The following is a 17,112-nucleotide window of genomic DNA, read 5'->3' as shown; positions in this document are numbered from 1 at the left end:
GAACTGTTGTCCGCTAAAGATGATAATCTGTTATTGGCTGTCCAATATCCAGACGACCTGTCCCCAGGGCTTCCTATACAAGTAATCTCTTTCCAGAAATTAAGGAGAATGAGAGGACCAATTAAAGATGTTGCAGAACTGCTGTATTTGAAGCACCACTCCTTTCTGCCCAGTTTCCCTGATGTTGCTACGGCAATCAAGCTGTTTTTACCATCCCTGTAACCATCCCTGAGATCGTTTTCTTAAATAAACTCATGAAGAACTACCTAAGAAGCATTGGGCTGTCGGTCTGATATGCGTTTTTAAACACCTGAGTAAGCTCCACTCATTGCACTGGCGGCGTCGTTGCCTTGACCACGGCACTTGTTCACGATACCCCGTTACTTTCAATTATTTATTTTTCAAGGCCTGAGTCAGTCACTTTCATGAAGCCCAAGAAATGAACACTTAGCTTCCTAGTACATATGGAAATTAAAAAGATGTATGAATTACTTTTTGGAGGGTTACTGTAAAATGATTTTTAAAACAAAAAATAGACATCGATCACAGTCACATGGGCCCGAGAGCTTGTGGGCACCCCTGCCTTGCAGGGTCTGCAGGGGTGTCCGGTATTCCAGTGCTAGTGCAATTATAAAAGCAGCACAATGAGGGAAGAACAACAATATTATGTTTTTCTAAGTACCAAGAATGTTCTGGAGCAGGCAATGTTGAAATCATCTTTAGACATGTTGTACTTTTCCTAAATGAAGTTTTGAAATGGACTAAAATAAGCAGACAACAACAAAATTGAGTTTGAAAAAGGTTAGGTTATTTCAGTGAGCCAATGGGATAACCAAGGTAATTACAGGTTGCTTTCCCAAAGGTGGGCAGGGCTAAGACATTCTAGCTAATACCAACTGAGAGTACTGTAAAGCTGACACCACAGAGACAGAGAGAGAGAGAAGAGAAAACACCAGCCCATGAACACATGATGATGGTGGCCTGGCTTTTGATAAAACAATTGATATTTATTTCACAGCGACCACCAGCCCGGAGACACACATGACTGACTGGCTGGCCACTAAACAACTTGAAAATAGCTGGAAAATGGCAATGAAACATTAGCGATAAACTGTGAAATACACCAGATAGATAGGCAACAGTGTTGAACTTCCAACCGGAAGAACAAATCAGGGAAGCTTGGATGAATATCAATAAGACAGGAATAAGAACAATATGAATATTATGTTGTTGCTGAACACCATTATATCACATGTGTATACTGAAAGACAACAGCTCTTTTGGGTAGCTGATTCAACAATAAATGTTACACATTCAGGTATAACACATACAGTCAATAACCCGTATATATTGATGGTATGAGGATGGTACAAAGTCAATGGTGGTACAAACGACTTCCCATGTCATAATGTACCTTATCACTTTGCTCCTAAATACAAGGACAGGGAGTGACCATGGCGTGTTTGTGTGTCTGTCTGTGTGTGTGTGTGTGTGTGTGTGTGTGTGTGTGTGTGTGTGTGTGTGTGTGTGTGTGTGTGTGTGTGTGTGTGTGTGTGTGTGTGTGTGTGTGTGAATGGGGGGGGTGGGTAGGTGGAGTAGAAAAGGGCAATGTGATGTGATGGCCGATAGCCCTGGTTTGTGGCTCGTGTGTGGAATGAGAAGGAGTGTGTAGAGCGTGTGCGTGTGTGCCTCTCTGTTGTGCTGGGGGCCGGCCCCACTCGTGCTGAATGCAGAGCAGGCCAGATCAGGCCATGGCAAATCACTACAAGGCCCTCCTCAGTGACTGCAGCACAGCACAGCAAAGCCCTCAGTCTGCACCTGGGGAATGGAGAACACTGCTTGGGCTGTCTCTCTCTCTGTGAGTCAACAGAAACAGAATCACCAACCCACCCCCAACATGACACAAACAAACCTAATATGAACACTCTTTTTGCTATTGATGGAGAATAAGTATTTGGGTTTGTTTCATAAATATAATCTCAATTAATAGAATATCAATCGAATGTTTATTACTGCATGCAACAAAAATAGTTTTGGGGATTTTGTCAGAGGCTATCAATGCAACACGCATACTTTCTTTCAACATGACAAGCTATTTTGAGGTTTTGGTTAAATACAACCATTAGTGTCATCAGCATAGTAGCTATAGGATGAGCTTGGTACTATTGGGCATATTTCATAATATCCCTTGTCTTAAGTCTTATTCACAAACTGCGAAGGGAAGCCGACTGAAGGAGGATTCATAAAATGGTTCCCGGAAGAACACAATCCATAAGACAGTTGCAGATGCAAGGTACTTAGAACCTTTCACCATTGGAATGAAAACATTTCAGAGCTTTGAACGCAGAACAATACATCACTGGATTCATCCTGCATTATGCTGCAGCAGACAGCCACGCGGCAGAGCAGCGAAAGAAATACGTGTGTGGGTGTCATTGCTTCATCCCCAGCCATATCTTCACCCATATCTTAGTGACAATCAGCTGCTTATCAGAGGAGGGGAGCATGTAGCTATAGACACAAATGAATGGGATATGGGCATCATTTTTTCCTTCAAATCATTGCTGTAATTCCTGCCACTCGATCATCACTTTACCAGTTTTTCTTTCCATCTAAAATGATATAACCATATTGTTTTGAACCATGTAATGACAAATGTTCAGTGTAATGATACATCAATTGCATTCACCAGTGGTCACCAACGCTGAGCCTGGAGAGCTATATGGTGTGCAGGTTGTTGTTCCAGCCCTGCGTTAACCATCTGGTTTAACAAGTCAATGTCCTGAAGAGCAGTACTGTTGTGTACTGTAAGACAGTGCTGGGCTGCAACAAAAGCCTGCACGCCTAGTAGCTAACCATTTCCAGGGTTTACCTATGACCACTGACATTGACAATGCACTTTACTGCACTGCAACTTCTAGTGACTGTCTTCTTGATTGTGTGTATTTTTCACGGTCATATTAGACCGTCATTGCACGCTTGCAGACACTGGAGCTCTTTGAGTGGTGCGTTGTTAGGTTCTGCACAGCAACCCATCCTAAAGTAGGCTTAACCCCAGTGAGACTTACAGAGGGATGGTTAGATGGGGCCTGCTGCTGCTTCATGGTACACCTCTCCAACAGAAATACTACCATCCATAATTCATACTACCAGAGACAGAAAAACTTTATTTTGTGAAGTTTTTCGAGTCTAAGTGTTGATATTTTCTTCTATTTTTTTACTCATTAAACATTTAAAAGGTGGGCTTTGGCGGCCCCTAGAAAACAGGAGTAGGGCTTGGACATCTGCCTAGAACCATCAGTCAACATGGATACCACGCATGCACGCAGACACACACACGCACGCACACATGGACACGCACACACATTCTTTCACACACGCAGACTACTTAAGTTACACTTGTTATGCGTGAGCCATGAAGAATGGGGAGAATGAACAGTGGGTGTATGTGTTGAGAAATAAATAAAGACTACTTGCTGCTGGATTCATAGACTTCTGTCATCTATTATTTAGCATGGAGAAGAGCACTGGATTGGTGGCGGCTACATCTTTCTGACAGCGTGTACATTTTGATTTTAACAGCACAAAGTAAACATTTTGTTTTGATAGTGAATTTCACATAGGACAGCAAGGAAAAATACCCATTTAGACTTGCATAAGAAAATGATTGCATTGCGTCTTTACAGTACATACATCGAATGGATCATATGACAAGTCTTAGAATACAGTCAAGTATTAAGTCTAGGGGAAAAAATACTTGACATTATGAAACATATGTATTCCATAAACCATAACCGCATATCCCCTCAGCTCCAAAACGTCCTCGCGGCAAATCCATTTATGGACGATTAAGAGATTGATATAGCTTTCAACATGGTTGCTTTCGCCTCAGCAGACAAATTGTGAAAGATCAACAAAAAAGAAACCGCTGCATTTGCCCTCCGTCCAAAAGTCAAAACGACATTAGCTTTGTCTATTGAGTTTGTTAAATGCCCCACATAAAGTGAATTTGCCCCCGGGGTCTAGGAAACAATCGAGTAGACGAGCGTCCCATTTAAGCAATTTGAATGATCAGACCGTGCAACGTGTACCATGCAATGGCCCCCATCACCAGAGAACTAGGTCAATAGCACTGAGGCTAAGTAACACCACAGGGCTGCCATGCCCTCCTCCTTTCTCTCGTGGAAGACTCTCGTCCAGCCCGGGTCAGCAGGGAAATAGGGCCAGTCTGTCATGAGGTCAGACAGACGTGGACACAAGACAACGCAACAGGCTGATTGGATGGCTGGAACAGGGACAAGGGGCATGGGCACTAGTCTACTAGTCTAACCTGACCTCTCAAGGCCTTGCAGACAGACAGTGCATAGCACATGCACACATCCCTGGGGTCAAAACGCTATCTCAAACCTATGGCCTTCCCTTTCTTGCAGTGTGATACTCATTTGCCAAGCTGTTTTTTGTTGTTGTTTTTTTTACATACATTTCTCTGTATACATCACAGTAGCGATTAGAGAGCAGAGACTTACTCTGGATGTTGATTGACACTGTGTCTTTTTCCCAGGACACAACAGTGATGTAGGCCTCCACCGAGGCTGGGATAATGCACTTGAACACCGCCACATTGCCTCTCATGGCTTTCTGGTCCTCCACGCGGACCGTGTAGGGCTCTCGTAGAACTGAAAGAGATGGGGGGATATGGACAAATGTTCTTGTTGGAAAACATAAGAAATTACACAAGAAATGACACTGATGAATGAATTGACTTTTATTTTCCTGTTTTGGCAAAACATTTGGTAAGTCTATATATTTTGTTCCTTTGCTTAATTCGCTGCTTTGCTCACACTCTCAACCCAATGTGATGTCTGTGGTTCACGTTGTACATTTCCGGCTGGAAGGTTTCGCTTGTGGTCACTAGTCACCCAAGCAATATACCCCCACTTAGTGACCAACAACCTTCTGGTCAACTTCTTCACAGCCATACTGTCTGCAGCCCTAACTCCCACCTCTGTAATCAACAGTCCATTTCCAGAACCACACTGACCACTAACCACTACATGGTCCAGGGCACAAGATTAAATAGAACAGTATTATATTGTATCTTTATGGTCTATGGTCATTTCAGTTTCTTCAGGTCACCTCTTAAACTGACTGAACTGAAATGGAATCAACTCCAGCCTTGGCATTGCCCCTATACTCTAAATAAACAACCCTACTGTAAACTATAGGCATAAACCAACTAGATAGACAACTCACCAGCCTTAATATGGACATCTTGGCTCCTGATTTTCCCTGAGGGGTTCTCCGCTGTGCAATAGTAGGTGTTGTCATGGATGAGGTTGCTGAAGCTGGAGGGGTTGAAGTGGAAGATCTGAAGGGTGCCATTTGGGTGCACGTGGCGGATCCCGGGGACATCGTAGATCTCCTCTCCGGTGGCCAGGTACCAGCGCAGCGAGGCGGGGGGCACACTCGCGGCGGGACAGGGCACCGAGGTCCCTGTGGTGCTGGCAAACACTACCTCTTGCACAGATGCATTGACAAAATATAAGCTGGAACGTAAATCTTCACTGAAAACTGCAAGGCAAAAAGAGGAGAGGAGAGGGGGGAATGTTAGTCATTGATAGTGTTTAGGTTTTCTTCTCGACCAATGTTCAGCCTTTAGCCACCTTTGATTTGTACCACTATATCCCTGATCCTAATCAATGTGAAGAAAGAATACTGAGCCCATTTATGTTTTTAGGGATGATTTTTCATCCTTTTTTTAAGGGTATTTTTATGAGGGTTGTTTTACAATGTAACATTCTGAGTTTTAGAAAAAAAACTGAAACAAAAAAATAACAATCAATGAATGGCTTGAAGGATCCAGAAAAACCAGTCTCCATCTTAACAATGGTGGCCATTGTGCTATTTTTCTAAACTAAAACCTCTGAAAGCCTAGTCAGCAGAGCTTTTAAATCAAGTTTTTGTATTGGAATAGACAGAGCTCCACTATTCATTTATCTTTAAGGTTTCTTACGTTGTACTACCCTTTGGGTCTGTGGTGCTATAATGGTTTTGTGCTCTGACGACATGGCCAAAGTGCTGTTTTTAACTGCAGTGAGGATTGGAGAAAGGAGAGTTGTTCACTATTAAGAGGCATTGCAGAGGAGCCGAGGGAGAGGAGAGGAACTTGGAGGGCCAGCATACCACCAGACCTGATTACAAACACAGTGCATCATGGGAAACTGCGGCTAGAGGGCTGCTCATGGAGTGCTGAGCCACCAACCCCCCTAAGAAACGTGCTGTGTGTGTGGGTGGATGCTGCTACTCCACCATACCATACCACACCCCTACAACCCAATACTGCACCAATCTTTTATGAGCTTCACACTTAGAAAAAAGGGTTCTCCTATGGGCTGTCCCATATGGGACCCTTTTGGAACCCTTTTTTCTAAGAGTGTAGTGTGGTGTGCTGCATAGGCAGAAAGAGCGACATCATTGATATATACAGAGAAAAGAGTCGTCCCGAGAATTGAACCCTGTGGCACCCCCATAGAGACTGCCAGAGGTCTGGACAACAGGCCCTCTGATTTGACACACTGAACTCTATCTGAGTAGTAGTTGGTGAACCAGGCGAGGCAGTCATTTGAGAAGCCAAGGCTATTGAGTCTGCCGATAAGAATGTGGTGATTGACAGAGTCGAAAACCTTTGGTTAGGTCGATGAAGACGGCTGCACAGTACTGTCTTTTATCGATGGCGGTTATGATATCGTTTAGGACCTTGAGCGTGGCTGAGGTGCACCCATGACCAGATCGGAAACCAGATTGCATAGTGGAGAAGGTACGGTTGGATTCGAAATGGTAGGTGATCTGTTTATTAACTTGGCTTTCAAAGATTTTAGAAAGGCAGGGCAGGATGGATATAGGTCTATAACAGTTTGGGTCTATAACAAGCGGCAACGGTGAGAGACTTGTTTCTGGAAAGGTGTATTTTTAGAAGTAGAAGCTCAAATTGTTTGGGCACAGACCTGGATAGTATGACAGAACTCTGTAGGCTATCTCTGCAGTAGATTGCAACTCCGCCCCCTTTGGCAGTTCTATCTTGTCGGAAAATGTTATAGTTAGGGATGGACATTTCAGGATTCTTGGTGGCCTTTCTAAGCCAGGATTCAGACACGGCTAGGACATCAGGGTTGGCGGAGTGTGCTAAAACAGTGAATAAAACATTTTACATTACATTTACGTCATTTAGCAGACACTCTTATCCAGAGCGACTTACAAGTTGGTGCATTCACCTTATGATATCCAGTGGAACAACAACTTTACAATAGTGCATCTATATATTTTTTTTTGGGGGGGGGGTAGAAGGATTACTTTATCCTATCCCAGGTATTCCTTAAAGAGGTGGGGTTTCAGGTGTCTCCGGAAGGTGGTGATTGACTCCGCTGTCCTGGCGTCGTGAGGACCATTGGGGTGCCAGAGCAGCAAACAGTTTTGACTGGGCTGAGCGGGAACTGTGCTTCCGCAGAGGTAGGGAGGCGAGCAGGCCAGAGGTGGATGAACACAGTGCCCTTCTTTGGGTGTAGGGACTGATCAGAGCCTGAAGGTACGGAGGTGCCGTTCCCCTCACAGCTCCGTAGGCAAGCACCATTGTCTTGTAGCAGATGCGAGCTTCAACTGGAAGCCAGTGGATTAGGGAGGAGGCTTCTAATGTTAACATGCATGAAACCAATGCTTTTACGGTTACAGAAGTCAACAAATGAGAGCGCCTGGGGAATGGGAGTGATGCTGGGGGCTGCCGGGCCTGGGTTAACCTCTACATCACCAGAGGAACAGAGGAGGAGTTGGATAAGAGTACGGCTAAAGGCTAAAAGAACTGTCGTCTATTGCGTTCGGAACAGAGAGTAAAAGGAGCAGGTTTCTGGGCACGGAAGAATAGATTCAAGGCATAATGTACAGACAAGGCTATGGTAGGATGTGAGTACAGTGGAGGTAAGCCTAGGCATTGAGTGATGATGAGAGAGGTTTTGTCTCTAGAGGCACCATTTAAGCCAGGTGTGGACACCGCATGTGTGGGGGGTAGAACAAAAGGGCTAGCTAAGGCATATTGAGCAGGGCTGGAGGCTCTACAGTGAAATAAGACAAAATTTACTAACCAAAACAGCAATAGACAAGGCAAATTGACATTAGGGAGAGGCATGTGTAGCCGAGTGATCAGCTAGGCGAGCTGGAGGCACGGCGATTCAGACAGCTAGCAGGCCAGGGATAGCAGGCTAGCAGATGGGCCTCAGGGGGACGTCGCAACGGGAGAGCCTGTTGAAACCCCCTCGGACGGTTACGTTGGCAGACCAGTCATGATGGATCGGCGGGGCTCCGTGTCAGCAGCAGAGGGTCCAGGCCAATTGGCAAAAGAGGTATTGAATCCCAGTAATTATCTGATGGATCTCTTCGGGTAGCCGGGAGATGGGCCTAGCTCCAGGCTAACTTGTGCTTGCTTCGGGACAGAAACCCCCTCGGACGGTTACGTCGGTAGACCAGTCATGATGGATTGGCGGGGCTCCGTGTCGGCAGCAAAGGGTCCAGGCCAATTGGCAAAAGAGGTAATTGAAGCCCAAGAATTTCTTGATGGATCTCTTTGGCTAGCCGGGAGATGGGCCTAGCTTGAGACTAGCTCCAGGCTAACTGGTGCTTGCTTCGGGACAGAGACGTTAGCCAGGAGTAGCCACTTGGATAGTAGCTAGCTAGCTGTGATGGAGTAAAGGTTCAGAGCTTGCGGTAGGAATCCGGAGATGTGGTAGAGAAAAGCAGTCCGATATGCTCTGGGTTGATTTCGCGCTGTGCAGGCTGGCAGATGTCCGAGTTAACGGTGATGACCGCTGGCAGTGGCTAACTGACAACTAGCTAGTAGCTAGTTAGCTGGCAAACTTCTGAAGGGGGTTCCGGTTCTATACTATAAAAAATAGCAGATCCATACTACATTGGTGAGGCGGGTTGCAGGAGAGTATGTTCAGTCCGTAGATGGAAATTGAGATTAAAAATATAAAAAATATATACGAAATATATACGAAGAAAAACGATATATACAAGGGATGGGACAAGACAATCAAAACAGACATCCCACTGCTACGCCATCTTGGAAACATGTGCTTCCAACCCATTTTAAACATTGTGTTTTTAAGCTACGGACTTCTTTGTTGTTGCATTTGATTGCTGTCACAAACTCAACACTCCACACAGTTGTCATTGACTAGTTGGATATTCATTTCCCACTGAGCAAATTATTTCTCTAGTTACAGCATTCTTATAAATGCATTTTTTTATCTGTTTTTTTCTTGGTGGACCTTATTTTTTTTATTGACATTTGTCAATAAAACTCATGAATGTAAGTGTTTATGTCAAATTGTTTTTGTGCTCTACTTTGTGTTCTCCTTGTAGCCCTGGTTGTCCTGGAAAGAAAATTGTAAAACACTTAAATGTGAGGCTAAATATGAGGGCAGAACAAGCAGATTAATGAAAGTAGTGAATTTCAGCTTTTTTACTGTGGGAATTCCTGGGACCAGATCTCAATTCACATTCACACATACTCAAATGCACAGGATTAATATTTGTACCTCAAAGTTACAGACATGAGGGAGCTCAACATTTAATTGCAGGTGTTGTCATCATTCAGGGTCCTTTCTGTTTCTTATCGAAATCATATGATCATGAACTGTATTGAGACTTTCATAAGCAGGGAATGGGGAAGGGAAGTGCAAGAGTGCTCCATCCTTATGGACGTCTAGCACTGCACCATATTGATCGGCTAACAGGAAATCTTGAGACCCCAACATTAACAGACAGACACACACAGCCAAGTATCACATGGCTGATTGATCAGTGGCCTGAATAGCATAGTGTAGTAACTGCATGTTCCACAACACAGCCATGGACCAGAGGGTCCGGCGCCACACCCATTCTCTGCCTCTGCATCAGTCCTGAAGTGTGTGTGTGTGTCCTCATTGTATTTACCCCTATGGTTAACACACAGATCAATAGCTCTCAGCCCAGCTAAGCAGCTGCAGGTGGCTCATCATAGCATGAATACATGCTAAGAGTTAGCCTGAAGCTAAGTGCTCATAAATATAAATACAACCAGCTCCATCATCAGCCATTATAGTGGATGGACCCCTCTTAGCAGGACCACAGTCAGGGCAGTCAATACATACAGGTCCCAAAAGGTTTGTAGCTATTGTTTGGAGAATAAAGCCAGCCTCCTCTGTGCTTTGCAGGTTTTTAATGTGAACAAAGAGCCATCAAAGCTGAGTTCTGAGTGTGTTTGAAAGGTGAAAAAGGGAGAGGCTGCCTCATGAGTGCCTTTGTCTCAATCCGCCTTTTAACACACTCATGAAAAATGTAGCCCCCGTTTCTGGGCGGCTGATTCCTTAAGACAGTGAAGCCATGACGGACACATGCAGGTGCTTCCAGAGCCCAGAGCCCAATGGAGGAGAGCAGAGAGATACTGTATAGAGAAAAAAACATTTGTCAAGGAAAACAGTGAGGAAGAGTGGAGAGAGAGATGGAAAGCACTCAGACAATAACATGCAGGCAGTTATTAGCAGAGAGAGAGAGAAAGAGAGGGAGAAAGGCCACTAGAGAGGTCAGGGGCATTCTCCCACTCTCTCTGTTAGGCTCTCTTCCAGCAAATTCACACTCCTCCTTTTTTCCTCTTCTCTCTGTCTCTCTCATCTCCACTCCATCCTGCTCTCTCTCCTCTCCTCTCATCTTCTCTTCTCTCGTTATCATCTCTCTCTCTCTGCCTCTTCCTTCCTTCTCTCTCTCCTCCTCTCCTTCCAGTTTCTCTGTAACCTTCAGCCCTCCTTCATGGTCAAGTGACCCTGTCTCTCACATCCAGGCTTGCTCAACCTGTACTGAGCAGGGGGACACAGGTGCAGGAAAGCAAACAACAAATAACAAGACAGTGCATCTCTCTCACACAGAGAGTAGAGTACACATTATTCCCCGTCCTGGCTGAAATGCCATTTCTTATCTTCTCTTGGACCTTCATGTATACCACACTGACTTGCAACCCAAATTACTGGAGAGGACAGTGGATAAGATGGCGATCTACCTACATCCTAAATACAGTCTGAGAACTTGTATGTACTGCAATTGTAGTTGTTTTGTTAACCTTTTACTGCAGTGGGCTAAATCAGGGTCATGCAGAGTGTTTCTTGGTAGTCTTAAACAAATCTACTTTCAAACAAAAGTATACACCCCACACACATGGTTATGGGCTTAAAAAAAGAAGACACCTATACCATGTCAAATATAGAGTTGAAATGTATTCCATTTTGAGTTTGCAGCCCAATATTACACGTTATATACATCACAGAAGACTGAAATATAACAAAACCGTTTGACATAGAAAAAATGATTTTCTGTGTAAAAAACAACAACATGTTTATTAATTATGAAATTATGAAAAATATGAATAACATTCCACCCATGAGGCCACTAGAAGGCTATTTTGTCATTTGACTGCAGGAAAGGCCTATGACCCAGCCATATTCAGCTGTAATAGCTGAATGACCAGGTGAAATGTATGTCAATTAACAAGCTAAAACTTATCTTATTATTACCACATTATCATCACTTTATTCCGTGCTGTAATGTAAAGTCCTACCACAACCACACACATCATAAAGCACTTAGCTGTCTCTTATGACCAAGACTTCAGCTGTATTAACTGAATGACCAAGTCAAATTGAGCTAAATCAACAGAGTGTTTACCGAAACAGCCCCTGTGTGTTTGGGTGGGGCTGGCTGTGAAGTTCTACAGGGTATTTGTATGTGTTTTATGCGACACCTCTGAATAATAATCTCATTAACAGCAGTAATAAAGCAGTCAGATCACTGAAGTATAAAGAGTTGTTTTACAGAGTAGCAGCGGCACTTCTGAGAATCTATTGATAATAACGAGAGGAGAGCAGCCAGGAGAAGATCAAAACCAGGCCGTGGGAAACTTAAAAAGACAGATCAAAGATGAATGTGTATCCTATCAATACACAACCATCAGCATGAGCAAGACAACAGACCTGCCTGCCTGCCTGCCTGCCTGCCTGCCTGCCTGTCTGTCTGTCTGTCTGTCTGTCTGTCTGTCTGTCTGTCTGTCTGTCTGTCTGTCTGTCTGTCTGTCTGTCTGTCTGTCTGTCTGTCTGTCTGTCTGTCTGCATTTGCAACACTTTTGGTCTGAAAGACTACTATAGCCTACTATAGGTTTTGAATGTCATTTATGCTGCACAATTAGGCTATTCATTAATTTCCCTTTAGAAATGTATATAATAAGGAATGATGTGCCCGTGCCCCACACAAATGGACTGATTGTTTGGTACAAACATTGCTTGCTAACCCTGTGCTATCGCTAATCCCATCAAACATCATGCATGCCCTGTATTAGACTTATGTAAAAGCAGAAATGCCAGAGTCTGTTTACCATTGTTTTGTCTTTGTTTGGTATTGCTGATCCGTTCAACTTACCACCGCTGAACTCATCTGGCTTGCTAGCTGGGTGTGCGCCAGTCATGTGGCTTTACCTACAGTGTCACGCCCTGACCATGGAGAGCCCTTGGTAGTTTTCTTATTTCTATGTTGGTGTGCTTGGTATGGTTCCCAATTAGAGGCAGCTGGTAATCGTTGCCTCTAATTGGGGATCATATTTAGGTAGCCTTTTTCCCACCTGTGTTTGTGGGATATTATTTTGTGTTTGTGTATGTGCACCACGTAGTCATGTTTTGTTCGTTTATTGTTTTGTTTTGCTGAAGTTTCACTTGAGAATAAAGATGTGGAAATCTACGTACGCTGCGCCTTGGTCCAGTTCTTACGACAACCGTAACACACAAGTATCGCGCGCCTCTCATGAGTTGTTTTCTCTTGTTTCAGGGGTGTTTTGAAAGTTGATTGTAAGCGCTAATGTTTGTGTCTTTGTTATCATTAACGTGTTATGTAAGCTATTGGCCAATGTTATGTTGAGTTTGCATCAAATCAACTTTTATTTGTCACATGCGCTGAATACAACAGGTGTACACCTTACAGTGAAATTCTTACTTACAAGCACTTAACCAACAATGCAGTTCAAGAAATAGAGTAAAGAAAATATTTACTAAATAAACGAAAGTAAAAAATTCTATAAAAAGTAACACAATAAAATAACAATGACGAGGCTATATGCAGGGGGTACCGGTACTGAGTCAATGTGCGGGGGTACAGGTTAGTCGAGGTAATTTGTACATGTAGGTAGGTCATAAAGTGACTATGCATAGATAATAAACAGCAAGTAGCAGCAGTGTAAAATCAAAGGGGGGGGGTCTTAAGGCTTGGGTGTAGAAGCTGTTAAGGAGGCTTTTGTACCTAGACTTGGGCTCTGGTACCGCTTGCCGTGCGGTAGCAGAGAGATCAGTCTATGACTTGGGTGGTTGGAGTCTTTGACCATTTTTTGGGCCTTCCTCTGACACCGCCTAGTATATAGGTCCTGGATGGCAGGAAGCTTGGCCCCAGTGATGTACTGGGCCGCAAGCACTTCCCTCTGTAGTGCGTTACGGTCAGACTCCGAGCAGTTGCCATTCCAGTAGGTGATACAACCGGTCAGGATGCTCTCGATGGTGTAGTTGTACACATTTTTGAGAATCTGGGGACCCATGCCAAATCTTTTCAGTCTCCTGAGAGGGAAAAGGTGTTGTCGTGCCCTCTTCACAACTGTCTTGGTGTGTTTGGACCATGATAGGTTGTTGGTGATGTAGACACCAAGGAACTTGAAACTCTCAACCTGTTCGGCCCTCCTTCTTCTGTAGTCCATGATCAGCTCCTTTGTCTTTCTCACATTGAGGGAGAGGTTGTTGTCCTGGCACCACACTGCCAGGTCTCTGATCTCCTCCCTATAGGCTGTCTCATCGTTGTCGGTGATCAGGCCTCCCACTGTTGTGTCATCAGCAAACTTAATGATGGTGTTGGAGTCGTGCCTGGCCATGCAGTCATAGGTGAACAGGGAGTACAGGAGCGGACTAAGCACGTACCCCTGAGGGACCCCAGTGTTGAGGATCAGAGTGGCAGATGAGTTGTTACCTACCCTTACCAACTGTGGCCTACCCTTACCTTACCACCTGGGGGTGGCCCATCAGGAAGTCCAGGATCCAGATGCAGATGGACGTGTTAAGTCCCAGGGTCCTAAGCTTAGTGATGAGCTTTGTGGGCACTATGGTGTTGGATGCTAAGCTGTAGTCAATGAACAGCATTCTCACATAGGTGTTCCTTTTGTCCAGGTGGGAAAGGGCAGTGTGGAGTGAGATTGAGATTACATCATCTGTGGATCTGTTGGGGCAGTATGCGAATTGGACTGGGTCTAGGATTTCTGAGATGATGGTGTTGATGTGAGTCATGACCAGCCTTTCAAAGCACTTCATCGCTACCGACGTGAGTGCTACGGGTCGGAAGTCATTTAGGCAGGTTACGTTCGCTTTCTTGGGCACAGGGACTATGGTGATCTGCTTGAAACATGTAGGTATTACAGACTCAGTCAGGGAGAGGTTGAAAATGTCTGCGCATGCTCTGTGTACACGTCCTGGTAATCCGTCTGGCCCAGCGGCCTTGTGAATGTTGACCTGTTTAAAGGTCTTGCTCATATCGGCTACCGAGAGCGTGATCACACAGTCGTCTGGAACAGATGGTGCTCTCATGCATGCTTCAGTGTTGCTTGCCTTGAAGCGAGCATAAAAGGCATTTAGCTCGTCTGGAAGGCTTGCATCACTGGGCAGCTCACGGCTGAGTTTCCCTTTGTGGTGCCAGGACAACAATCTCTCCCTCAATGTGGGAAGACAAAGGAGCTGATCGTGGACTACAGGAAACGGAGGGCTGAACACGCCCCCAGTCACATCAACAGGGCTGTAGTGGAGCAGGTAGAGAGCTTCAAGTTCCTCTGTGTCCACATCACTAAGGACCTATCATGGTACAAACACACCACAGTCGTGAAGAGGGAATGACAATGCCTCTTCCCCATCAGGTGTCTGAAAAGATTTTTCAGAGGCACTTCAGATCCTTAAAAGGTTCTACAGCTGCAGCATTGAGAGCATCTTGACTGGCTACATCACCGCCTGGTATGACAACTGCTTGTCATGTGACTGCAAGGCACTATAGAGGTTAGTGGTTATGGCCCAGTACATCCCTGGGGCCAAACTCCTTGCTATCCAGGACCTCTATAGCAGGCGGTGTCAGAGGAATGCCCTAAAAAATGTTAAAAACTCCAGCCACCCAGGCCATAAACTGTCTTCTCTGCTACCACACGGCAAGTGGTACCGGAGTGCCAAGTCTGGGACCAAAAGGCACCTGAACAGGTTCTACCCCCAAGCCATAAGACTGCTGAACAGTTAATCAAATTGTTAATCTGAATATTTACATTGACCCCCTTTATTATTTATTGCATTGACTCCTTTGCACTGCTCTATGCACACACACTAGACTCTACCCACACCCTCACATGTACTACACTGACACTCCAACACACACACACACACACACACACACACACACACACACACACACACACACACACACACACACACACACACACACACACACACACATGCATATTGACCCCCCACACACACACACACACACACTCACAGATAGACACACTTTCACATTCTTCATATGCTGCTGCTACTCTGTTTTTTATATATCCTGATTGCCTAGTCACTTTTACCCCTACCTACATGTACATACTGTATTACCTCAATTACCTCAACTACCTCATTCCCCTGCACATTGACTCGGTACTGGTACACATTGACTCGGTACTCTTTCTACCGCACCTGCTGTCTCTAACTCTGAATGATCAGCTATGAAAAGCCAACTGATATTTACTCCTGAGGTGCTGACCTGTTGCACCCTCTACAACCACTGTGATTATTATTATTTGACCCTGCTGGTCATCTATGAACATTTGAACATCTTGGCCATGTACTGTTTTAATCTCTACCCGCCACAGCCAGAAGAGGACTGGCCACCCCTCAGAGCCTGGTTCCTCTCTAGGTTTCTTCCTAGATTACTGCCTTTCTAGGGAGTTTTTCCTAGCCACCGTGCTTCTACAGTACATCTGCATTGCTTGCTGTTTGGTGTTTTAGGCTGGGTTTCTGTATAGCACTTTGTGACATCGGCTGATGTAAAAAAGGGCTTTATTGATTGATTGATGACTTGTATATAGTCTCGTTATTGTTTTTATTGTGTTCTATTTCCTTTTCATTAACCAAATATTTGCCTTACCTTTTAACTCTGCATTGTTGTGAATGGGATCGTAAGTAAGCATTTCACTCTAAAGTATACACCTGTTGCATTCGGCCCATGTGACCAACACATTTGATTAGATTTTGATTGATTTTATCTATACAGTGCATACATTTTCATTGGTTTTGGTTTTAGATGTGAAGGAGTCAATGCAACATAGCAAGGGAAGAGCCAGGTTTGACTTGAGGAGGAAAAACACTTTAATTGTATAAAGCTTCTAGGACCAGCCCAACCACCCATGACTGAACACACACACAACCTTACTGTGTCTACTAGGGCAGGGCCACCTGGGGATGCATCAGGACACACGCACCCACTCACGTACATGTCCTCTATGTATGTACTGTTCGCATGCACGCACAACCTACGGTTCTATTTTATGTCTGGCCTGACACATTCAGAACAACTCAAATCTCTCCTAACCATCTCTTCATCCAACAAGTTCTCACAGTCTCATGTCAGAATTTAAGGTTAAGTTAAGGCATTTACTCCGAAATCTTAAGGTTAGATGTTAACTCAGAATTGTCAAGGGGGGTGGTTAAGGTTTGGGATAAACTTTCTATTGCTGGATTCGAGCATGCAACCTTTTGCGGCAGAGGCAGATGCTTAAGGTCTTCTCTCTCTCTCTCTCTCTCTCTCTCTCTCTCTCTCTCTCTCTCTCTCTCTCTCTCTCTCTCTCTCTCTCTCTCTCTCTCTCTCTCTCTCTCTCTCTCTCTCTCTCTCTCTCTCTCTCTCTCTCTCTCTCTCTCTCTCTCTCTCTCTCTCTCTCTCTCTCTCTCTCTCTCTCTCTCTCTCACTGACTGACCTGTCAGTCATCCCCACAAC

The 17,112-nt window shown here is 44.7% G+C and overlaps 1 protein-coding gene across 1 annotated transcript in view; it reads right to left on the bottom strand.

The window, feature by feature from the left end:
- LOC106567921 (Down syndrome cell adhesion molecule homolog) overlaps nt 1-17,112 on the bottom strand; it is a 136,124-nt gene that overhangs the window by 102,499 nt on the left and 16,513 nt on the right. Inside the window, 2 exon segments of the mRNA XM_045692248.1 lie at nt 4,527-4,676; nt 5,254-5,571. Coding sequence (XP_045548204.1) covers nt 4,527-4,676; nt 5,254-5,571 — 468 coding nt within the window.

This window comes from Salmo salar, chromosome ssa13 (genome assembly GCF_905237065.1).
Source record: "Salmo salar chromosome ssa13, Ssal_v3.1, whole genome shotgun sequence".
Classification (NCBI taxonomy): Eukaryota; Metazoa; Chordata; class Actinopteri; order Salmoniformes; family Salmonidae; genus Salmo; species Salmo salar.
Note: the sequence above shows the minus strand (reverse complement) of the source record. Positions and strands in the feature narration are given on the sequence as shown.